Here is a 27228-nt window from a genome sequence, read left to right on the forward strand (position 1 = left end):
GATTTTTATTTACAAGTACCTATAGAATTACGTCAAAAGTTCGTTGTGTGTGTTTAATGACGAAACAATCAAAATATCTACGCTGATCGGATTATACATTACGATAATGATTACGGATATAATTATCGCTATCGATATTGAGCGTTGACCTTCAACATTAACAGAAACGAATTCTGGTTTTCTTTGGTAATAAAAGGGACTCATAGAGACGAGGTGTAATAATTAATCTTATTTTTAGTAGTTTCCTTACATTGAGATAGTTGGGTAGTTTTTAATTACAAATGTGTGACTATATTAATTGTAAAATACACTTATTTATTACTGCTAATAAAAAATGAGAACGCACTAGGCGTCACTACGATTTTCGAGGGTTTCCCTCGATTTCTCTGGGATTCCATCATCAGATCCTGGTTTCCTTATCATGGTACCACACTTGGGATATCTCCTTTCCAAGAAAGAAAGAATATTATCAAAATCGGTTCATAAACGACGAAATTATCCCCGAACATACATAATATATATGTAGATATATCTATACTAATATTTCAAAGCTGAAGAGTTTCTTTGTTTGTTTGTTTGTTTGAACGCGCTAATCTCAGAAACTACTGGTCCGATTTGAAAAATTCACTTAGTGTTATATAGTCCATTTATCGAGGAACGTTATAGGCTATATATCATTACGCTAAGACCAAAAGGAGCGGAACACCAATTCTTGAGAGCTTCCGCTGCGTGAGCTGTGAAAACAGTTACTGTTAATGTTTCGCAAAAATCATGTATGAAAGAATTGATCTACTTTAAAAGTTCTAAAAAAAAGTCCGCGACAGCATATATCTATCTTTTAAGGTTGGCTCACTATAACCTTTCTTATGTTAACCAAGTTTGTTCTAAAATAATGCATTATTTGCGTAGATGTTTTTATAAACATGATATTAATCCTTATCTTAATAAATACGTCATTTATCACAAGTATTTAATATAAAATAAAATAGCCTTTTACATAATTCGATTTCAATGAGTATCTCAGGAGATATCGCAATTTTAAAATAACATCGCAGCAAAATACTGACTTAAGTATTGCGCGCGCCTCTGTTCCACGCGGGCGAAGTCGCGCGCAGAAGCTAGTATATATATATACAATCGAATTGAGTAACCTCCTCCTTTTTTGAACTCCGTTTAAAACTCTTAACCAAAGATACTGTTGTGTATTAAGTCAAATTAAATTTAATAAAAAGCATAATATAAGGTTATTACAGTATATTTTACTGTTTTCTTTTTAAATTATCATGAACCTAATTGTAATTGACGTACGCGTTTCCGAATATGTAGCGTATCAAATGTTGCAAGGCATAAAAAATCATGCATTTAACAGTCTTGCAACATTAAATTCGATAGTAGTGCCCTCATCGGCATCAATTGAAAAATAAAAAATCGACGTCAAACCAAACATGTCAGTTGCACATAATGGCGGAGGTTGTTTTATATATCAGTAATTAAATACGGTAATATTAAAACATGATTATATGTTAACGTGATCTTAACTTAAGTTTGCAAAAATTTTATGTTTCAACAAAGACTCAATAATCTAAGAGTAGTGAAGAATTTATAAAGAATGGAGTTTGTGTACGTCGAGCTATTGATATATTTATTGAATTAGTGTGAGTGAAGAAGGGTCGCTCGCCGGTTTCGGGGCTACGAGGGTGGCGACTGTGGTAGAACAAAATGGGTGCTCAGCAGGCCAAGGAACGCGGCACGACCAGCGGCGCGTCCATGCGATCGGCGAGGAACAAGCCTCGGGTGCCCAAAGACCCCCGCATGCTAGGCTCGAATATTTTTACAGAACACAGCGGTGAGTCACCCTTATTTATGATAACTTACATTATTATATTTCTCTTTAAATTTATTCAGAAGCAAAGCTGAAGTCATAATTATAAACTTGTAATAAGCTTTTTTTATCAATACTTTTAGCATACAATAATTGTATGTGTATCTTTTTGTAATTGTTTCTAAAATGTTTTTTTCTGTCATTCTTGTTAATCTTTTTAGTATATGTTTTTGATATATATATATAATTCTTACATGAAAATATATTTATTAAATACTACATACTTTAATTTTTGATGATCCTATTTTATCAGGTTCTATATGTTCTATTGTTAGCCTTAATTTATTATCTGTTCAGACCATAGTTCAAAATCTGAAAATAAATATTTTGCAGTCTTAGTATTTTTGTTACAAGAATTTTGAGAATTGTGTAAGCTTTGAAAAATATTTAACATTTTAGCAATCATCATTTTCAGTTTAGTAAATTATAAATATTTATTTAATAACAAATTACATTATAAATTATTTAATTTCTAACCAATTGCCTGCAACAAGCTTTTGCGAAATATTAATGAATTTAGTAAATGTATTTATTATATTTTTATATTAATAACAAGCTGAAACTGTAACTTCATTCATAATGTGTTTTGCCTGTTATCTTTACACTCACTCTCTAGGGAACTAGGAAGGTAGTTAATTTTTTGGTCAAAGGTACGTTAGTACTTTCTCTCAGTATAACTTCGATTCATTTCCTTCAAACCCATTCTGTTGTTTAAGCCTTATTACAATTTTAGCTTTATAATTAGGCTGAGGATGATCGGATACCAGTGTGGCTATCTAGCGTGACTGGTAGGTACTTCTTGAAAAAAAAAAAACTACTACTAACCTAAGCTCAAAATTAGACCTTCATCGGCATAATTTCCTTCTGTGACGTCTCCGGCTTCTAAAGAACACTCTAGGGATATTCAGTGTGATTAAATTACGGAAACAGAACCACAATAGATTTGAAACTGTACTTAGCGCTAGTTACGCTAGTCATGCTAGTCACGCTAAATTAACGCTGGAGTCACAATATAGTATCCGAATATCCTTATTGTTATAATTAAATGTAAAATGGGATCAAATAATTTTTTATCTTTGTTAATGAACAGAATGGATAAAGCTCTGATCTTTCTCCAACATGGACAAAGAGGCCTTAGGATGTTATAGGCTGAATTAATAATTTGATTAATGAATTGGACCTATTTCAGTTTTGTTATTAGATTAAATATTTTTTGTAGTAGAGTGTCTAGGTGAAGTTAGGTGCCCATAGTTCAAACATAGCAAGTTCGATTCACTGAGAGCAGGAAATGGCAGTGTAAAGCTACTGTGCTTCAATATGCGTAATTTGAGAGAAAGAGAGCAGAAAACAGTATTTTTCAACTTCTTAACTGCTTCCTCATTCCCATTGTTCCTGTAGCTAGCTAGCTATCTATTTATGATGTGTCTGTTTGTATTATTGCAAACTTTCATAAGCACTTACCATCAACTCATTGCTCATATTGTGATTAAAATATAAGTAAATGAATAAATTACTCACTTTTAAATGTACCAGTAGAATGTGGATCCTATGTTTGTGATACAAATAGTCTAGGCTTACAAATTCAAATACCTTTAAAACATACATATGCATATACAAATTTTTGTCATCTTCATGATTATAAGCAACAACCGGCCTTGTGGCTCATCAGTTGGATCCAGTAACTACTCTACCATGTTGTTAATTTATTATGCAAATTATTGTTAAGACAATTGTTTCGTATTGGTGATACAGGAAATTGTCTAATTTTATAAATAATATGCTTGCTTTTCTTTAATAAGTTGCAGTCCGCTCTATGAACAGCTCGCTTCTTTTATGAAATTCTTGTCAGTGGTTAATGTGAAAATATATTTGTGCAAAAGCGAATGTTTCTGACCGTAATTATGTATCATTGAAGTCCTATGAACATATATTGTAAAATATTTTTTACCGTTTAATCAGCAATGTATATGATAAGTAGAAACAAAATATCAACAATTAATTGGTAATGATCCTTGATAGTAAACAATTTTGTCATTTTTTTTAAATGTATTTTATACTTTGGATTATTGACCAATTACGAGTTTTATAAAACACTAATCAATAGTTCAATTCAGTCAGTCGTCAACTGGGTATTGGGACCTGTGCCAATATACTCTGAAACATTTGCATATTTGCATTACTGCAGCCCAGGAGACAATTACCTGAAATTAAAGTCCTAAGGTACCGAATAAATGTATGACACTATTTTAAAAATGTATCTGATGTATTAAGAAAATAGAAAAAATACAAAATTATTACAGTTTCTCAATTAGTAATTAGACCTAGGTATACTTTTGGTATTTTACAATAAATGCAATGATGAATGTACGAGACATTAAAATAGTTAAAATTAATTCAATACGAATTGTTAGAGATAACATATAAACTTAAGAGAGCTCGCTCAAATAAAAATAAGACAACATGACCAGTACCTGGTTTTGAATAAAAAAAAAAGTGATCAAAATCAGCGTGCACAGAAAAAACTTAAAATAAATACAGTCAATCTGTTAAAAAGTGATTTAGTTATTTTAAATTATTGTAAATATTCTATATCTTAATATCTATTTAGCACCTACAGGTTACCTAAATGGTATCCATTACTAATTTAGATTAGAATAATTTTCTTAGCAAGTGTAACAAAAATTATCAAGTATTTATAACAACAATTGATATGACTTTTAATTGATTTTACTATAAAAATTTTGCTATATTTTTTTTAAACAAAAATTTTACATACTAGTGATGGATAGACCAAGAACCTGGGAAGGCTAACCTTTCTTCATTTCATAAAATCTGAAAAATTCTCAGCGCATGGTCCCAACGCTGGTAGAATCAATGGCAAAGTATAAAGCTTAACTCAAATGACTTGGCAGATACCAGCATTTTGGGGTTTGCTTAGTACCTACCCATATTACAGTAATGTGAAATGGGACCGCTCGACTCAATGCCCCTGTTGGACTACCTCCTCGTAAGAAATTACACATTCTAAATGAAAGAAAATATACCTATAATCCTTGCAGTTTTCTGTCCACCTCACATTGCAATACTTACAATCACACAATGGATAAAAAAATGTTTATAGTTTATAAAATAAATTAAAAGAAAATAGTCATAGCACAAGTTTTATTTATTAGTTTATTATTTATAGTTTTATTTATAATCTACCACTATAACCTTATAAAATTTGTAATAAATTTCTAAAAAAAAAAAAATATTGTATACTATGAATACCATATGAGCTACCATGTTGTAAATGTATAAATACTACAACAACATGAGATTAAAATTGACGACCTTTTTGTCACTGAGGTAATCAAAAGTATCTTTTGTTATTGGTTTCAGTATAAATTAGTAACAATTTGTTATATTGAAATACTTATAGTTTATAGTAATTCACAAATTCTTTATTTATAAAAAATTCATGTCGTATTATTTTTATAAAACAAAGCAAATAGTACTACAAATAATATTGTAAATCTGCATTGCACCACAAAATTTTGATTCACTCAGAAGAAGATTCAGACAGAAGTCAAAAATATTTCAAAAACATTTTACATGTAGTTTTATCAAACGGGGCTAGATGATTTTATTTAGGTTTATATTTAAATAGGCCTGTTGTTCACTGTCGGTTACCTAACCTTACCTAATTGTCATTTCTTGTTTTGTTTTACTTCACTTTATCCTACTTAATACATCTCCATTAGGGTGCTTCTTATTTTTCGACTTTTGGAAAAATTAATGCGCCAGCCCGCCATTCGCTTCTATCACCTAAAGAAAGAACCTTTATTTATTTTTTATTTTTTTAGATAAGTTATTAGGGGTCGCTACCTCGAGCCAAAGTTTGAAAAAAATACGATAATGATAACTTGCAGCTCAAGATATATAAGACAGTTATATTCATCATTTATACATGATAAAACATACTAATGCAACTCGTTGTCACATTATTCTGTACAAGGACACTCGTATCTACCCCTCTCCCTCCCGCACGCACCAGTCACGCCTTGAGATAGGCAACAAACTGAAAAGTTACACTGAATCTCCACGAGAAAAGTGCATACTATCTTATTCGACTAGCAGTAGTAGTAATGAAAGTAAAAGTTAAACGACCGAAATTTTAGTGAGGGCGGGACCTTCAACGCCAGATTTAGAAGTCCCACTTAAACGAAATCGCGGCAGAAAGAACATCTTTGAGTAGCGCTTCAAACCTTGACTTTGTTAAATTAAGTGACAGGAAAGCAACTGGTTTTTGACATCAACGCTCAAAAGTGCAGATACCGATTCATCAGAGTACAATATAAATTCATTCTCAATTTGTCGCCAGCGTATGAAGCAAAGGCAAAGGTTAGCGGATTCCTTAGAGAAAGAATTTAATCCAAATACGTCTCTTACTGTTTATTTGGACGGCGAACTGATCGAAGACATAACAAGATACAAAACAGTGGACCGCCTTATCATTTTTGTGTCAGGACAGGGTGTAAATTAACTTCTGGCAGTTCCAAAACTCCTTCATAGAACTAGCGAGGCATGTGCTTCATCTGTTTATGACACTATTCGTTCTTGGAACATGAGCGACAAAATAAAATGCTTTTGCTTCGACACCACTGCGGTCAGCACTGGTTTAAGAGCAGGTACTTGCATTCTATTAGAGAAAAAGATAGAAAAAGATGCTCTTTGGTTGGCCTGTCGTCACTATGTCATGGAAATACTAATAGAAGCAATCGTAGTTCAATTACTAGTTCCATCAAGTGGACCAGAAATATTTATCTTCAAACTATTTAGATCTCCGGCTAAGATCTAGATTAGGTAAAACCGAATTTCGGGACCGTGAGGGGATGGGGGGGGAGAGGGTGGGAAACGCTACCCCTGGTACCACTGTCACACCTCGGAACCCCATGGTTATGGAGATATCCATGGTTAAAGTTTTGAGGTTAGAAGAAGAATTTCGAAAGTTAGAGGAACGCTTGGCTCCGGCGCTACGGGAAGTGCAGCCCTTGCGTGCGAGAAAGCACGCTCACTCATGCTCCGTACAAAAAAAAACGAATTATGGGGTTTTTGGGTGTGGAGGGTGGAGGGTGTAGGGGAATCTATACAAGGTAACACTGTCATACCTCAAAACCCCATGGTTATGGAGATATCCATGGTTAAAGTTTTGAGGTTAGAAGAAGAATTTAAAGCTATTATAATACCTTTGAGCTCGTACTGTTTGCATTGTGTGACAAATCGACACTTTTAAACAAAATAACGCGTCAGACATAATATTCTAATAAAATTAGTAACATTGCGTGCTAGAATATAGGTTTAGAAATTCGAAAAATACCCAAAACCGAATCGGAGCACCCCACTGTCCACGTGGTCTTGGTCTGTCCTACCCCTAGAGTGTTTTTTTTTGTGCCGCGGAGGGGCGAAGGGAGGGCAGCCCTCGCCCGCCGTGCGAAAGCGCGCGAACGAATGCGTAGAGGAGCGGCTGAGGCTGGTCGCCTTCGGCGACCATCCTCAGCCGCTCCTCTACGCATTCGTTCGCGCGCTTTCGCACGCAAGGGCGGAAGGGCTGCACTTCCCGTAGCGCCGGAGCCAAGCGTTCCTCTAACTTTCGAAATTCTTCTTCTAACCTCAAAACTTTAACCATGGATATCTCCATAACCATGGGGTTCCGAGGTGCGACAGTGGTACCAGGGGTAGCGTTCTCCACCCTCTCCCCCCCCATCCCCCCACTGTCCCGAAATTCGGTTTTACCTAATCTAAAGCTTTACCAGATCTCCTTACAGACCATTTACATTGACCAGAATAAGATCAGTAGTTTCTTTAGACCCTGATATTTTAAGATACATAAAATATAGCAGGCAGTAAAATTTTATTTGCTGCAAAGCAGCTAAACTGTTATCAGCCACGGGGCGAATAGGAACTATTGACACTTTCTATAATATTTTTGGGAGATGTGCCTAATAAAGGGATATCATTCAGAGCTCCAGCAGGTCTACATCGCGCACGATGGATGGCAAAAGTAATTTACTGCCTTAAACTTTTTTATGTTCAGAGATCAGTTTAACCTGACAAAAAAATAACTTAAAAACCGTTACTGAAATTTGCGTTTCCGTCGTTACGATTTAGGTAAGACGCTAGTTCCAAACTCCTTTGGCAACTTAGCACCTCCTTGTTGACTTGTGTGATGACTTGTGGTTGTAAAAAATCTTAAGAAATTTAAAAATATAAACAAAGCTATGTCCAAAAGAGCTCTAAGGAAGTTCTTAGGGCATTTGTGGTATCTGTCCGAAGAACTTGTTGCGCTTGCGTTTTTTGATGACAAAGTTTCTCTTGAGAGCAAACAAAAAATGTTGATTGCACTGAATGAAAAAGGTTCGGATTTTTATATATATATATATATATATATATATATATATATATATGTATATATTATCCTAATAGTAATATAATTTATGTATGGTTTTGTTTCTTCTTTCTTAGTACTTAATTACAGAATTTTCAATAATACGTTATCACACTAGTGAGCTAAATTTTCAGCCTTCCATTTCTTCCCAATGTCAGCTACTTTTATATGTTTGTAAGATTAAATCATCTAATATATAAAATTCTCGTGTCACAGTTTTCGTTGCCATACTCCTCCGAAACGGCGTGACCGATTTTGATGAAATTTTTTGTGCTTATCCGGTATCTATGAGAATCGGCCAATATCTATTTTTCATCCCCCTAAATGTTAGGGGTAGTCCACCCCTAAATTTTTTTTTTTTAGACAAAATTTTTAATTTCTATTTTTTTATGATACAACATTAAAAAATACATACAACCCTAAATTTTCAACCCTCTACCACCAACCCCTATTTAGCGGCAAGACAACGATTGCCGGGTCAGCTAGTATTTAATATATCTTAGAATGAAAAAAACCTTAATTATTTATTTATTAACTATTAGCTGGTACCCGCTACTTCGTCTGCGCGGGATTAGTAAGTACTTCGAGTAGCTTATTATCTTCTCAATATCTATGTTTATACCAAAATTCATCAAAATTGGTTTTGCGACATAAAAATCAATACATAACATAAAAATACCAAACGTGCATTAGAAATATGTTGTCAAATTTTAACCGACTCCAAAAAAGGAGAAGGTTACACAATTCGACCGTATATATATACCCCCCGAACATACATAATATATATATATATATATATTATATATTATGTATGTTCGGGTATAACTTTGTCGTTCATGAACCGATTTTGATATTTCTTTTTTTGTTTGAAAGAAATATGTCAAGTGTGGTACCATGATAAGGAAATTAGGATCTGATGATGGAATCCCAAAGAAATCGAGGGAAACCCTCGAAAATCGTAGTGACGACTAGTGCGTTTGTTAATTTTTGTCGTCTACTTACGTTGTATTACTTGTCGATGTAATTGAAGTCGGTTTTTATCGTTTACGAGCAAACACAATTATTATTGTATTTATGGTCTGTCGTGGACTTTTTTACCACGCTTTTATTAGCTTGGCTTGTATGTATGTATATGTATGTAATGGAATCTTTGAGCATAATTTTCACCAATTTCCAGAAGTTTGACTAATTTGAAACTTTGCACATATAACAAGGACCGGTGACAATGCAATAATTCAGTAACAGTAATGCAATAATTCAATATCCATATTAGGACCGCGAGGCTTAATAAATTCTTACGTGGATCCTCTGTAAGGAAGTAAGAGAGATAAAGCTAACGCGCGATCTGCACATCCCTGCGGTTTCGGACTTACTCTTTCGCTCGGGCACTCTGCACAGCACAACGGAGGCAGATACTTATTCAGGCTAGTTGCATTTTTACCTTGTTTATTCCTTACTAGCTGTTTCCCGCCCGCTTCGCGTGGCGTAAGTTCGTGGCTTCGCTCCGCGCGGAATAGTTATTCTATTCGGATTGAAGAACTTGATTGCTCTAAGTTAATAGGAAAAACCCCATACAACAGTGAAGCTTTAGACGAAATGACTAGATTACGAAAGAGTTCGTAAGACATTTCAATACTATCACATGTTCGCAAATAATTAATTGAAAAATCGAACTTAAAAAATAAATTTTAGTTTAAAAATAAAAATAAAACACGCTTTTATAGCTAATCGAACTAAAAAGTACAAAATAATTTTTAACTACAAAGAGTTTATATTACAGTAGTAGAAGACGAAACAATCAATCATAATTAAGTACTTCAAATAAAATGATAATAAAATTTAAGTTATTAAGAGAATAATTCAATTCACGTGTTTTACTCTGAATTCTACCAGTGTAATAAGTATACAGTTCTACTTTCCTTCTTTTTAACCGACTTCAAAAAAAGGAGGAGGTTACTCAATTCGAGTCGTCTATGAACCGATTTTGATAATTATTTTTTTGTTGGAAAGGAAATATCCCTAGTTTGGTACCATGATAAGGAAACCAGGATCTGATGATGGGACCCCAGAGAAATCGAGGAAAACTCTCGAAAATTGCATAACTTTTTACTGTGTGTACCGATTTTGATGATTTTTAATTTAATCGAAAGCCGATGTTTATCATGTGGCCACTTTTAAAATTCATCGAGATCTGATTACAACTTTTGGAGTAATCTTTGATAATGCGTATTTACTTGACTATTTTTTCGTCTACCTACGTTGTATTACTTGTCGATATAATAAAGTCGGTTTTTCTGCGTTTGCCTGCAAACACAATATGTTGTAGCTATTTTTCTAGTATATACTTAGTTCTACTTTTTAGTTCGATGAGCTATAAAGCGTGGTTTTTTTAGTTTTTTTTTACCTATAATTTATTTGTATGACTAATTAAGATAAACATTTCTCCTATAAATTACTAGCTGTGCCCGCGGCTTCGCCCGCGTTGAAATTAGTGTGTCACAAAGTTTTCCCGGCAAACTTCCAGTGAAACTCTCATCAAAATCGGCTTAGCCGTTCCGTAAACCTTCCTCTTGCCAACGGTGGAGCCCTCTCTCCAATGGTGAAACCGCATGAAAATCCGTTCAGTAGATTTTGAGCGAATCGATCACATACACTTTTGGGGAGTTTGTTTTATAATACACTAACTGTTGGCCGCGACTACGTCCGGCGGTGGTTATGAAGATATGCATTACTAATAAGATGTTTAACGCAAATTATTTTTTTATTTCAGTCACTTGAAATGCTTATCAATCTGAGTAACTTTTTAAAAGGCACAATTTAGTATAATTTAATAGTTATTTTTATAAAACCTCTCTATACACCACATTTTTAGGTTTTTTTTCAGGCTGTATATGTTTCATACAAACTATCAACCCCAAATAAACCCCCTTAGCGGTAGAATATCGTAAAATCCGTTCTTAGCGGACGTCTGCTAACTATAATCTACCTCCGTGCCAAATTTTATCTTTGTCCAACCTGGATGGATAGAACTACCAGCGGTTTTTAAGTTCTCGTGATGAGTGAGTTAGTGACCTTTCTCTTTTATATTACGATGCATTATTTGGACACCTCCTCACCATCTATAGAGCATATATTTTAAATTTCAAGTCTCTTACTTCAAAAACATAAGACTTTCATACAAACTTCCGACCCCCGTTTTATCCCCTTAGCGGTCGATTTTCATAAAATTCGTTCTTAGCGGATGTTTACGCCCTATAAGGAGCCTATCTGCCAAATTTCAAGTTTGTAGGTGTTATAGTTTCAGAGATTTCGCGATGAGTGAGTAAACCTACCATCTCCTGTTTTAGCTCCAAAAGGGAGTTGATTTCTAAAGACACATTATTTGGACACCTTCTCATCATCTATAAGGCATACATTTTAAATATTAAGTCTCTTACTTCAAAAACATGGGACTTTCACACAAACTTCCAACCCCCGTTTTAACCCCTTAGGGGTTGAATTTCGTAAAATCCGTTCCTAACGGATGTCTACGCTTTATAAGGAACCTACCTGCCAAATTTCAAGTTTGTAGGTGTTATAGTTTCGGAGATTTCGTGATGAGTGAGTCAACCTACCATCCCCCGTTTTAACCCCAAAAGGGAGTTGATTTCTAAAGATAAATTATTTGAACACATTTTCACCATCTATAGAGCATACATTTTAAATTTCAAGTCTCTTACTTCAAAAACATAGGACTTTCATACAAACTTCCAACCCCCGTTTTATCCCCTTCGGGGTCGAGTTTCATAAAATTCGTTCTTAGCGGATGCCTACGTCTTATAAAAAGCCTACCTGCCAAATTTCAAGTTTATAGGTGTTATAGTTTTGGAGATTTCGTGATGAGTGAGTGACCTTTCGCTTTTATATATATTAAGATAGATATACGTTTTCCGACTTACTTGACAATTATCGTTGTATTCTAACTGAGGTAGGGCACAGCAGGAATTTCCTGCTCAAATTATAGAGCAGCCCGACTGGGGTAGTACCTCGACCTTACAGAAGATCACAGCTAAATAATACTGTTTTCAAGCAGTATTGTGTTCCTGTTGGTGAGTAAGGTGACCAGAGCTCCTGGGGGGATTGCGGATTGGGTCGGCAACGCGCTTGCGATGCTTCTGGTGTTGCAGGTGTCTATAAGCTACGGTAATCTCTTACCATCAGGTGAGCCGTACGCTTGTTTGCCGACCTAGTGATATAAAAAAAAATGGACAATTCACACACTATCTTTAAAAATTATAGCCTATGTGTTATTTTAATGTATAAGTATAATTGTAAACTTTCATTAAAATCCATCCGGTAGTTTTTACGTGAAAAAGGGACCAACATCCATACATCCATACATACAAACTTTCGCGTTTATATTATTAGTAGAATTGCACAGTACTTAAACACAGGTCCGTCTAAAGGTCTGCTCTCTTTTTATGTGAAAGAGACTGATTATTGAATTAAGGCGGATTTATATTTGACTGACGTGTCGTGTCGCGTCAGAACAGAATCGGTATCATACATTTTGTATGGCAACGTTTACATTGATGGGTTGTGACATGTCGAGATGGCTTCTGATGTGTCGCATCAGAACCGATACCGATTCGCGTCAGATAAGCAGGTTGCGGGAGATGCTGAAACGGCGCAATCACGACACGTCAGATTAATGAGCTCGCGTGCCAGTGCTGTGTTATAACGCGTCAGCGTCGTTTGTTTATTTACGTAAATTGTAAAATAATAGTTTGTTTGGCTCTTATAAATGGATGACTTAATTGAAATTGTACGATAATATAATGATATTTATAATATAAAACATAAAAAATATAATATATGATATTTTTTAAATATATATATTTGTCTATTGATTGGACGAATCCAAAATCTCCTTCTCATTCTTTCTTTTTTTTTTAAAGAGTTGTGAGCATTAAAAATTGAATATCTTCTTATAAATCTGAATCAGAATCCAATGACTCATAGAACATTTTAAACGTTTGACCTTTTCTAGAGCTGCGGCTGTATTGATTCAAAATATCGTTCTGATGCGTCAAAACTCAAAACACGACATAATAATGTAAACGCTAGCCGTCACGTCATGACACGACACGACACGACATGACGCGACAGTCAAATATATGTAAATCCACCTTTAGTATTAACAATGCTAATGACATACTGTATGCCTAAAATTTCTTTAAAAAAATTAAACCTCTATATTCTAACATACATAACCATCTGTTAAGAATTTACAGAATTTTATTTTATTATGGTGTAGAGGCTGTTTTAAAATAAGGTCTTCCCTATTCATTTTTGGTCTTCAGATATTAGCTACTGATTTAATTTGAGAAAATTTTTATTCTGATTGATTGGTTTAATGGCTTTCATTTGTTTCAGTGGAGTAAAAATTTTATTCTACGGAAATATCTCATAATTTTGCACTTAAAGTATGTTACTGAAACCTGACATTTTATAAATAATAAAAGTAGGTACTTTAAAAATTATATTTGCTTATTGCGTGTTGTAACTTATAATTGTCTTACACAGCCTTTTGGAAGTTTCACCTATAAGGAGGTAATAGTTCGGAAGTGTTTTTAAGTCTAATAATTTAAACCTATGTGTAGGTTTTTGATAAAAAAAATAATAAAATAATATATACTGACGTGAAAATCGCAAACTTGAGCAAAAAAAGAAACGCAACAAAAGAAAACTTGAGCGAGCGAACCGAAGGTAGAATATAAATCTAATAACAGAATAAATTGAAACTATTTAATCATCAGAATCCTACAACGCACTTTATGTTCTTTCAAAAATGCATCCCATAAATGGAATATTGATTGGCAATGCGATATAAGATAACTATGGAAAATCAAATAAAATGATAAAACTTTAAAGTAGCTTTTATTATAATCTAGCAACGATCGAGCACGTAAGTGCTCACCAGTGTTATTGAGCGGAAACTTGGACGTATTAACACACAATTGCATTCCACACATGCCGCAATCCACCACTCTAACTGCTCAGTGTAAAATAAAAGCTGGACTTTTTACACAAATTTTACCATACGAAAATGTTCAATTTAATTAGATGAAATTTTAATCTATACATCTCTATACAAATAAATAAAATTGGAGTGTCTGTGATATTAAAATAACCGCTTTTAAATAAATTCATATGTATGTATGGTACATATACCAAAATAACATTTTTTATAATTTTTATTATATATTATCATTATATCTATTATATATATTTTGTGTGTCTGTTTGTTATGTAGTAAGGAGTAACTTGGCTACTTTTATTTTAGAAATCTATTTATTTTATAACTGCGAATTGAAAAATAACTTTTTTGTTAAATCCACGCGGATAAAGTCGCGGGCACTGCTAGTATATATATCAAATTCTAAGCCAGTATTGAAAAAGTCTTCAATGTTGCCCCAAGTGTCACTATGTAAACTACGTATAATTATAACTTAAGATTATAATATAGAATTTTATGGTCATTTAAATGCAACAGTCAAAGGCTACCTACCGGCTTATATGAGTTCTGTGCACTATTTATTGTAAACTTAGTTGACCTTCGTACCTCCATTTTTCTTATATACCTATCATAGATTGTTTTAAATACTCTTTTTTACAAACCTTACCCTTGGGAAATTGGGTGCATTCATACATTTCAGCGATTTATTTCTATTATGTACAAAACATATTACACTAAAAACAGAAGTGTTTTGTTGATACTATGCAATTTATCATATCATATTATATTATACTACTGTAAGATTTCGAGAGTAATTGAGATTGTAAGAGTTCGTTCAGCAAGGAGACCCATTAGGTCCGGCTCTTTTTAGTCTAGGTATCCACAAATGTATCTCAAATTTAAAATCAAAATTGAACATATGGTACCTAGATGATGGGACCATAGGAGGTAAAGTGAACGATGTCGTTGAAGACTTAATCAAAATTAAAAACGAGTTTGATAAAATTGGTCTCAAATTAAATTTTTCAAAATGTGAATTTGTTTTTCACAGATCTTCTATCACTTTCCAAAATTAATTTAGCAACGGAATTATTTAATAAAATTGCTCTTAATTTAAAAATCCTTCAAAGAAGTACACTTTGTCTTCTAGGTGCACCACTTATATATCTATAATATAAAAATGAGTCGCTGAATGTGTTGCTAAGCGCAAAACTCGAGAACGGTTGGACCGATTTCGCTAATTCTTTTTTTTTAAATATTCCTTGAAGTACGAGGATGGTTCTTACGGAGAGAAAAATTCTAAAAAAAAAAAAAAATTAATTTTCTGAAAAAGTCTAAAAACAACACTTTTCTATACTCCCATACAAAAGATTTGTGATAATACTTAAAAGTCACTGCTGGGCGCGAAGTTCGCCGGGTCACCTAGTATATATATATATATATATATATATATTATTCAAGTATCTATTTTATGCAGACTGATTTAAAAACACATTAATGGCGTCCTTAACGCATAACAATGGTGAGGTTAAATTTTATTTTTCTATGTGAAAAACGTTGTATCAATTCTTAAATGTTAATCTTTTTCTTAATTTTTAATGTCGTAATCATTATATTTAATGTAGTTGTAATAATATGATGTTCCTAATTATTGTTCAAATTGAATTCGTATATTTTGATTTTCTCAATTACAGTAATAAACGGTCAAGAACGCATTCAAGATATCTAGGAGAGATCCAAGCTACCATTTCCTGCAATTGAAGTTCATTTGGGTTTCTCGACGACCTTGACTCGCTCGAGTGCGATAATCTTTGTTGTATTTGTGATGTGATGATTGTATTGTATTGTAATCAAATTTTAAACGGGCTACACGAGTTAGTTGTGCTGCGCTTTGGTCTTACAATAAAATTTGTACCTTTAAAAACTAGCCGAGTTTATCAGTATTAAAGAATCATTAACGTTAAATATTTTGATATTAAATGATGTCGGTTGTTAAATGTCTGAATATCTGAGTTATATGTAATTTAAACCTACCTGTTGATTGATTAATTTTTTATGTATAAAAGCTAAAGTGCGAATGTGATTTTATTAAAATAATTTTCCTTGTTGAGATTTTTTGTTGTGCTGAGTGACGGATGCTAGACCATAAGACGTGAAGTTCGAATTTGGACAACCATTCTATCTTAAGAAACTAGAGTAACTTTTGGGTAAAATACTTTATACTAAGTATGTTATTGATTTATGAAATTATTTTACTATTAGCCAATAAAAAAAATATAATTATTTCCGCTACAGACGTTTTAATCTATACAAATTAATAAAATTGGAGTGTCTGTTTGTAATATTAAAATAACCTCTTTTTACTAAATGCATATGGATGTATACACGGTACACATACAAAAATAACATTTTTTACAATTTTTGTCTGTCTGTTTGTTCCTGCTCGTCTCTGAAACGGCTGGACCGATTTTGACGGGATTTTCAGTGGCAAATAGCTGATGCAATAAGGGGTAACTTAGGCTACTTTTATTTTAGATTTTTTTTTATAACTCTGTGAACTGAACAATAACTTTTTTTGCTACGCGGACGAAGTCGCGGGCATAGCTACATAGTTACATATATTGAAAATGTGACAAACGCTTGCAAATTTTCTCGTCCGAAATATATTTGCTATGGCAACTTTACAAAAAAAAAATGTTACATATGAAGTTGAACTATAAAACTATTTATTTAAAATGTACGCGAGAGGGGGAGATTTATAAACGAGAGAACCACTCTACATGTCTGGTAAATGCTTGAATTAAGTGGGGGAAACGTAGTACTGACGCGGGCGCCCCAACCGGTTACTGCAATCATACGAACAAACCAGCTACTTTCTTTCTGACGATCCAGTTCTCTAATTACTACTCTTATGATTTCCGCTTCGACTTCTGCCACTTACAATTGCTATGATGAGACAAAAAAAGACGCGTAACTAGTAGTAATGTAGCCAAAAATTAAGTCGCATGAATCTTGATGTTTTTATACACATATTTGTGTGTGAAATGTGAAGCACGTTGTGTTATAAATGTGGAGTTTATTAGAGATACTCAAGCTATAGTACTTAGAAACAAGAACACCAGAGGCGCAATATATCCATCGATTGATAAATTGATCAAGTGCTAAATTTAGTACTAGGTAACCAGAAAACTTTCGTAATAAAACCTAATAAAAACCTTAAAAATTCCTAATAAAACCGCCCATTGTACTTCACTGTCTGTAACTATATTTATGCTTTGTTTGTAATATATTTGTGGTGTATAATAAAGTATAAAATAAATAAAACCTCTATTTTTTAAATACGACATTATGATTAGACAGAGATATATGACATCAATTATTTGTTTTGTCGTTTATATATAAAATATTTAGTTTAACTAAATTAGAGCCACAAACTTCAAATATACAAGTTAACATTTTAACGTTGCATCCAAATAAAATAAAAACATATACGATGTATAAAATATTTCTCCATTAATCATTTATATTATAGAAGTGATGTCAAAATATTTATAATATTTAAATTTTATCATATATATTAATACGCTAAGGTTAAGAAGATGTTTACCTCCCTTTTTAGAAAAAAAAACCTCACAATTACTCCACATAAATTATATATCATTTTATAGATAATTGCTTGCTCTACCGGCATCAAAAACTAAAAAATGTATTATAGCTTTTGTTTTTGTAAATTAATTATTAAAATTATATATATGACGGATTTAATTTTGAAACAACGTCAACATGATTGACGGTCGGCAAATTTTTGTTCAATTTCAAATCAACTTACGCATAAATATACTTTTTTGTAATTTTGTAAAGTGATCATTATTATACTTATTTAGTGCGAATTATTCGCACAGGTATAGCTAGCTTCAAGTTAATATGAATACTATGATGCACACCGAAATCGACTATATTATATGAGATGATTGACGTATTGATGATGTGTAGTACAAAAGGATATTATCACGTTACATAATTTGCGTTCTCAGCTTGTTGTAGTTAATTGCTAAACCTATTCTAACATAAAGCAACGTTTTATGAAAATAATTATGATGTCTATCTCATAGCTACTATGTCTTTTACTTACATCGACTAACTTACATTATAATAATAGATTTGTATTACATTTCGTGCTCTCCCACACTGCTCGTTATTTTTCATTGTTGGTAATTTATAGAAATTGTTGTTTGTATAAATTTATAGTTCACCCAGGTTGATGAAATATTTTTTACGTAATTAGATCTGCACACGTTTTCTATGCGTACCGAACCTGGTTTATAAGCACGTACACAAATGTGACTGGAATCATAAATAGAATGGGTACGCTTCCATCTCAACGACCTAAATTACGACCAGATAGTGCTTTGCTTTATTTGTTGTAATGTAAAAAAAATAATAATTAAATACTTCAGTTTAATAAGATTTTTAACTCTTACAATACAAATAACAACTTTGTCTGAACGATTTTATGATAATGTTTTTATATTGACGTATAAAACTTACTTTTCCGTGAATTGTCAACAATTTACTGAGTACTAAGCAACAGTTTACTGTCATGTAAAACTCCCAATAACGCACGATAACTTTTTGTCTTAATATCACAAAATTCCAAAAACTTGCTGTTATATGACTTATGTTGTGTACCTACGTGTTTATTCACATAATTATAATAATAAAATATTTATGTAATTATGCAAAAATAATGTAATACAATTATATTTATTTTTGTTAAACAATAAGTACGTAATTGGTCATGGAAACTGTGAATACTATAAAATTCAGAGAGACGATATCGTTATGCCGAAAATAGAACGAAATGCTCTATTTGTTTTCTATATAACAGGGTGATTTCACTCTTTCGACGTCTGTCGGTCTGTTGAAGATAAAACGATTTAGGTAGCGTAAGGGGAACGAATATAGCTTTCCTGTTGAAGCGTGAATTGTTTGATACGTAATGTGGATGCAAGCGGAATCGTTTGCCAGGTGCACTCGTCGCTCACTTCCCGGTAACCTTTGATCCACCTACAAGGTTCAATAAAGCCTCCGTTACACGTACTGTATTATACACCACTTAAATGTGACACCTACACTGATGAAATGATCGAGTTGGTATATCATGCGTTGCGATTAGGTTTTACAAATATAAGCCATGTATTTTTTCATATACACTTTTTAGTATAAGCATTTTGTCGGAGTTTAATTCTTAGGAAACGATATAAGGCCCTTGCTATAAAAACAATATGGTGAAACAACAACAACAAACAACTGACGCTTACACTCAGTGAAGCTTACGCTTTGTGACACTAAGAATGACATTTTACAGCTTTTAGCTGTTCATGTAAGATTAGGTATAATAGTATACCAGTATCACTGGCCCAACACGAATAGCAAGTGTCAATTATTTATGTTTAGATTTTAGAGTTTTATTATACTACTCAATTATCGTTTTATTAATTTCATGTAAGATTTTAATTTTTAAATATTACTGTATTTGTTCTTACGGAGTCAATTCCAGTCTCGTGTTACAGCTGACAGACACTTTTGTTAATATTCAAAATTTTGTTCAGGCGATTGCACTCATATTTTTTTTTCATACAACATGCCTTACCTATATATTTTCCTTAATCTTACAAAAAATAAAATGTAAATGTGAATTTGAACTGGACATGTCTATAATCTATAGTAATTGTATTATGAAGCTGAAAAGTTTATTTGTTTCAATATTGAATTGAAAAATTCCTTTTGTGCTAGAAAACCCATTCACCGTGGAAGACAGGGCTTATAGACTATTTTTTTCCCGCAAATTAACGCTTATGAAACCGCGGGGCATTGATTGTGAATGGATATAGGAAGATTGAAAAATAGTTGGATTTGAAAATCAACATAATATTGATAAGCATTTCTTATTTATTAAAATATACTTGTTTTATTCGTGTTAGTTTTTCTGTATATTATAATACGTGAACTAAACTTTGTAACCCTTTTTACGAAATTTGAGCGGACGGAGGAGTATGAAATTTTACACACAAAATTTATATGTATAGAGGAGGAATACAGATTACTAAATTTTTTTTTTTTTTTTTTAATTGAAAAAAACATTAACCCTTACCTGTAAACCTTACCCTGTATTTTACACACAGGAATATATACTCTTTTGTTTATTATTATAGAGTAATTATTATCGAATTTAGACCACTGGGCGATCACTAGTTCATTTATAATTGTTGTAAATGTTCTTGACAGAAAGCATATATCTTTGTATATGCCTTACAAATTGGATGTTATAATAAACACGGAGCAGTTAAAACTATTGGAGTGTTTGTATTCTGGAACGTGAATAAACTCAGTTCCCGCCACGTGACTCATCGTTGCGCTCCTGATACCATATGTGGTAGCACCCGACTTACGTGTGATTCGATTTCAATGATATTATTCAATGCAGTGACGTCGTAAAACTTATGCTGTTTATTAATACGAGTAAAATTATATACTTGAGTTTTTGAAGTCTTATTATCAGCTCATATCCTTTATTTTTATTATCCATTTTTACGAGCTGAAAAGATGCGGTTTTCGAACATTATTTTTTGGTGTTGCGTTTTTTTCATTACTTCGTAGTTTTTATAATGTTTTATTTTGCAATGGCAATTAAAGACCCTAGGTAACTAGGGTTAAATTAAAAGTTTCAGCTTAAAAAAAATTTTATTTCCGTGGTTGCTCTATTTAAAGTATAAATATATGTATGTATGTAATTAGTTATATACGAATAAGTGTATTCATTTGATAAACTATTAGTTATATTTAAAAAAGAACTAGTTGTAATTAATATACCGTCTGATTACGACGCAGACTCAATGTCGTCGACGTCGCGCCGTAACGAGCTTCTCTACTAATAGGCTTATCTCATAAGCCTTTTTAATGATGGCACATTGTGCGTACATATCATTAAAATATTTTACGAATACTCATAATACCATTTTTTAGTGCAAATCGAGTTACAATATGAAATCAACATTTTTGAATAACTTATATAACATATAGGTATTTATAATCTGAATGAAGGTTGAAGGATATTGCCAAGAAATAAATATAAGTTATATCTTTTGTTTCAGAGGCCCTACTTCAGAGTCGGCCTTTACCGCATATTCCAGACTTACCGGATGGTGAAGGCGCCTCCGCCGCGCCTGCTACCCCACAACCCCTCGACACCGCCAACAGGTTTCGTATAATTATATTTGATATTTCACGTTACTGACTGATTTCAACGATAACTACTCGACATTAGAATACTATAAAAGGTAAAATTGGTATAAAATGTAATATAAGTATGTACAGCCGAAACGTTTGTTTGTTTAAACGCGCTAATATCAGATAATACTGGTTCGAAATGGAAAATGCTTTTTCTAGTGGCTATCTTTTTCTTTTTTTCTCAAATGAACGTGGGTGTAACCGTCTCGCTGCCAAAGCTACTGCTAGAAGACGCTGCTACTGTTATATTATTTATAATTCACTAGCTGAGGTAGCTAATGACTTGATTTTTTATGTCTCTTCTATTATAAGAAACCTTGTACTGATAATAAAGATATTATCCATTTTTGTGCAGTCGTTCAAAGAAATGCGGGTACATAGATATCTACGACTCATTTTGTCTTTATAAATTACTAGCTTTAGTACTCTGCGTGCGTTGCGGCCCTTTTTTATTTTTATTTTTTGGTCATACCAACTCGGTAACCTTTGTGGGCATGCATACCCATTGCTGAAGATCATGACATGATCAAATGCATAATTTACAATTCTATAAAGGACATACAAACATTCATTTATATATATATAAATTACATTAAACTAAAAAACCTTAATATTATTATAATAAATATTATTAAAAGGAGTCCCTTTAGGCAAGGTTCCGAAGATACTGACAGCGTTCCCCCTTTGAATAGCTAGACTATATATATATATAGACTAACATCACGCCCGGCTTCGCACGGATATTTCACAAAAAATTATAAAGTATATTTTCTCCTATTTTTTTTTTTTAATATAATATAGCCTATGTCACGCGCGGACAGTGTAGCTACCAAACAGTGAAAGGATTTTTCAAATTGATTCAGTAGTTTCGTAACCTATTAAATGCAAACAAACAAACATTAAAATCTTCGCTCTCTATAATATTATAGTATAAATCACTTGTAAGAAAAAATATTGATTTTTATGATAGATGGACTTCGAAAGAGAACTTGTTAGCGCACCACGAAGAAGATGATCCTCAACTTTTCGTCGCTCTTTACGATTTTCAAGCTGGAGGTGAAAATCAACTTAACCTCAAGAAAGGTAAAACAAAACGTACTTATTATAATTCCTTGAGTATTATTAAAAAATATATAACTGCCTTTTGCAGTAACGTAATAGATCGCAAATTATGCGATCTATTTCACTTCTAAAAATATTCTTTATAAGACGCGAATTTTATGCAAAGCAAAATTATGTGAATGTTTATTAATTTCAAGGTTACTAACGTATAACGCATACTCTTGTAAAATAAAGAAAAAAATTATAATAATTTCAATCAAATATCATTTATAAAAGAACTTTTGTATATTATTACAAACTTATATATGAAAAGTTTTCATTGAAAACAAAATAGAAGTACAGTTCTTATAACATTACGTATATCTTGATATAATGCTACAATTGTATTACTGCTCATTGAATAGAAAATATTTCAATGCGAAATAATTTCTGATATAAAAGAGAAAAAGTAGAATAAGTATTTAATCACAAGGTTATTGTTTTGACTTTAGTTTATAAATTTTTGTTTTGGGTAACAACTTTCGCAGCTAACTATAAAGGTAGTGTAATTATTTTCCTTTTATACGATATATTTTTCGTTTTGCCTAAAAAATAGTTTGTAATTGTTATCTCTTGAGAAATACGTTTTAAATTTATTATTTTTCCGCTGTTCATCCGCCGTTTGAAATTTTACAGTAAATGTGTACATTTATCATCATGATAATAATTAATTTAAAAAAAAAGACATTATATTTGCTTGATCATTATTAGAAGTAACGAGTAATAATTAGTAACAATAACCTAATGTTTCCCTATCCCTTCAAAACCAACGCCTTTCTAACCTATTGTATTAAAAAAAATTCTATCTTTTCTAACAGACTAGTTTTAGAAGACATTTTAAAAAGCACATTAATCCCGCTGTCTGTGCTGTATTTATAATATGTAATAATATATGATTGAATGTAGTTCATGCGTCTTTCTGTCAGTTGCCAATTAAAACATCTGTATAGCAGCTTTGACCTAATTAGATGAAAGTTATCTGGATATAGATTTATAATAAATTATTCTACATCAAAAGTAATAGATAAAATCTCAATTGGGTAGCAATGAAGTAAGCTTAGAATAACGTTTAATACAGTTTTTTGTAGTAAAACGTAATCAAATACCTGTTTTCAAAGGAATAAGTCGATTAAAGTTTAATCTTTTATCGCTTATAGCAATTTTATTTAGCAATTATTTTATTCATCAATAGCTAGACAATATAAATAATTTTTTACTAATAAAAGTCGTGTTACTGTTATTCGTGTTATCGAAGTAAATTAAAAAGATGTGTCCTTTCTTATTACTCGACTCTATCTTAGGCGAGCAAGTACGTATAATGAGCTACAATAAGAGCGGAGAATGGTGCGAAGCACACACTTTGTCTGGGGGCGTGGGCTGGGTGCCCAGTAACTACGTGACGCCCGTCAACTCACTGGAGAAGCACTCCTGGTACCACGGTCCCATATCGCGAAATGCTGCTGAATATCTACTCTCATCCGGTATCAATGGAAGCTTTCTTGTGAGTTTAACATTATTTTACTATAACCGTTTTTTGCAATTTTTTTTCTATTATAAAGGTGGCAAACAAGTGTACGGTTCTCTTGTGGTATGTGAATACCGTAGTCTATGGCTGCCTGCAACATCAGAAATGTAGCTAGTGCGTTGCCACACTTATCCCCGATCCTACCAGAGCTCGGGCTTCCTTATTGACCACAGGAATAAAACACTACTTGAGACTATTATTTAGCTGTGATCTTCTGTAAGTGGGGCTGCTCCAAATTTTGTGGCAGATATTGCCTGCTGTGCCGTACCCCGATAAATTATTTACAGAACGATTCGTTTTATTTACTAACCGTTGAATTTAGACTATGCCTTGTTTGTGAATACGTATAGCAAACCTGGCAATAATGGTTAAACGCATATGAAAATGCTCTTTGAAATGTGATCTTCGATTTTGTTATACATTCAAGATTTCATAGTGTTCCACTGCGAGCTGGCAAATATATATTTTAGGTCACTCACAATGATTTCCTTCAATGTAAAATAAAGTTTTTCAAATTCATAGAAGCTAACCCGTACCTACTTGAATTTGTGATCCGTTAAAATCGACGTCTTCGCCCGCCGCTTCATCTCTGTTTAATGTGTATTTAAAAAAGTGAATTACACATATTCTTCGCTTCAGCCTGTAATATCCCACTACTGGGCATAGGCCTCTTTCCCCATGTAGGAGAAGGATCGGAGCTTAATCCACCACGCTGCTCCAATGCGGAACACATATTAAGTAACTTTTAATGTATTTTATTGTACAAGCTAAAGTTTTGCTGCAATTATTTAATAGGTACGAGAGTCCGAGTCGAGCCCTGGCCAAAGAAGTATATCACTTCGCTACGAAGGACGCGTCTACCATTACCGTATTAACGAAGACTCAGATGGAAAGGTAACGTATCGATGTTTTATTTCTAACTTCATTGCTATTTTTGAAGCGCTTTTTCAATCTTTATATAAATAAAAATCAGAACTTTTCCTTCCCCTACATGGAGAAAGAGGACTATTCCCAGCTTGTTACAGGCTGATTCGATCGTCGCTATCGTGAAATATGTTGCTAAACCGACTAACCCGATTTATAGCCGTTCTTGAAGAGCTAGACAAATTGACTTTTTTTTAAGTTACTACTGTTTTTTACTTTATAGAAGTTATTTTCGGAATGAAAAATTAAAAACTTTGTGCACAAAATTAAAAAAATAAATAAATTGAACAACAAAAAAACATTTTAACATTACGGATTTCTCCAGCCAGTTAGCCTATAAATAAAAATTAATAAAAAATAAGTCTACAAAACCCCTCTCAGATATCACTAAGCCCTGGCTAGAATAGCAACTAGCTTGCCGAGCGAATTGTCTGCCTAAGATCCGATGAAACTGAACTCTCCTAATTGGATGCCTTAGGGCTTCTGCGATTACGTTTAATTAATAGCATTCGAATAGCGCTATTTCATTAGGATCAGCTTTCGGACTGTGTAAAGGTAGAAGATTTTAATGACGCTCTCGAGATTTTATAAAATCAAGCTTTCCTCGTGTTATTTCAATTTTTTTTTAACTTTTACCATCCTCTTTTCCTATGTAAAATTAAAGTTTTTAGTAAGCATAAATTACATACGCGTTAGTGTCGTTTTTAATTTAACCTTTGCAATATATTTACGAGTATGTAAGATATGTTATATATGTTTTATGAATTTGTCGAAAATTCTCATTAGATTTTTTATAGACTATTAATTAGACTATAAGTTTAAAGCAATTAGCAAAATGTGTTTAAACTGTTCTCTTACGAGGACTCGGATCGAATTAAGCGAAATATCCATTTCAACTCGAATTTCTAAATATTTCAGTAGCAAATATACGCGATAAAAAATTATTATATTTCGATCAGGTGTACGTGACATCGGAGTCGAAGTTCGGAACGCTAGCGGAGCTGGTGCATCACCACTCGGTGTTGGGCGACGGCCTGATCACTCAGCTCCTGTATCCGGCGCCGAAGCGCAACAAGCCGACCGTGTTCCCGCTCGCTCCACCGGACGAGTGGGAAATAGACCGCACCGACATCGTTATGAAGCACAAGCTCGGCGGTGGTCAGTACGGCGACGTATACGAGGCCGCTTGGAAGAGATGTAACACTACGGTGAGTTCTCGATCATATACGTCACGATGATTCTGCCTGTAACATCCCACTGCTGGGCTTGGGCCTAGTTTAGTCCTTCTCTACATGGAAATTGACTTCATGTAGAAGATAAAGAAGAGCTAAATCCATCACACTTCTTCATTGCAGGTTGGCGAATATAATAACGATCGCTATTAGTTGTATATGATAATGGCCGGGACGGGCATATTAACGCGGTATCCATGACATGTAGGAAGACCCACAAGAAAGACATCGAAACCATACTGAAATATACAAATATAAATATCCATCTCGAGCGGGAATCGAATCCACGAACCGCCGGTCGTTAAGCGTCTACACGTCTCACGCATCTAAGACCAGAGCAATTAATAAACCAGAGCAGTTGTTATTATACACACTCTTCACTAATTCTTAAAATCTTTTATCTGATTGTCTGAAGTTGAAAGCACAATAGTTAGTAGAAAGAAACGCCTCACACTTAACAGCCATCACTGAGACGTGATTCCTTTGTTGGAGATCCAGGAAGACATACAATACAAGAGTACATATGCCCAGGCGATAAACAACACACAATTATCTGTACGACCTTTATCATTTTTGTCCCTGACGGAAGTTGAAACACCATACGATTACTAGATAGAAATTCCTCATACTCCACGGTATCCATTGAATGAACCTTTTTGTGGTAGACCCGAAACGAGGCCACAATCAATTTAATACGACTAGGTTGGCAAACAAGTGTACAGTTTATCTGATGGCAAGTAGACACCGTAGCTTATGGACAAATATAAAAATAGAAGCGTCACAAGCGCGTTGCCGCCCTAACTCTGACCCTCTCCAGGAGCTCTGCCACCTTACTCACCACAGGAACTA

General features: G+C 33.3%; 1 protein-coding gene across 1 annotated transcript in view; it reads left to right on the forward strand.

The window, feature by feature from the left end:
- The first annotated feature begins 1673 nt into the window (after window positions 1-1673).
- LOC123668536 (tyrosine-protein kinase Abl) overlaps window positions 1674-27228 on the forward strand; it is a 46482-nt gene continuing 20927 nt past the window's right edge. The window contains exons 1-6 of the mRNA XM_045602269.1: window positions 1674-1846; window positions 21462-21567; window positions 22568-22680; window positions 24000-24199; window positions 25019-25117; window positions 26107-26355. Of these exons, the coding sequence (XP_045458225.1) occupies window positions 1720-1846; window positions 21462-21567; window positions 22568-22680; window positions 24000-24199; window positions 25019-25117; window positions 26107-26355 (894 nt within the window). The 5' untranslated portion in view covers window positions 1674-1719. The remainder of the gene's footprint in view (window positions 1847-21461; window positions 21568-22567; window positions 22681-23999; window positions 24200-25018; window positions 25118-26106; window positions 26356-27228) is intronic.

Source organism: Melitaea cinxia, chromosome Z (assembly GCF_905220565.1).
Source record: "Melitaea cinxia chromosome Z, ilMelCinx1.1, whole genome shotgun sequence".
Classification (NCBI taxonomy): Eukaryota; Metazoa; Arthropoda; class Insecta; order Lepidoptera; family Nymphalidae; genus Melitaea; species Melitaea cinxia.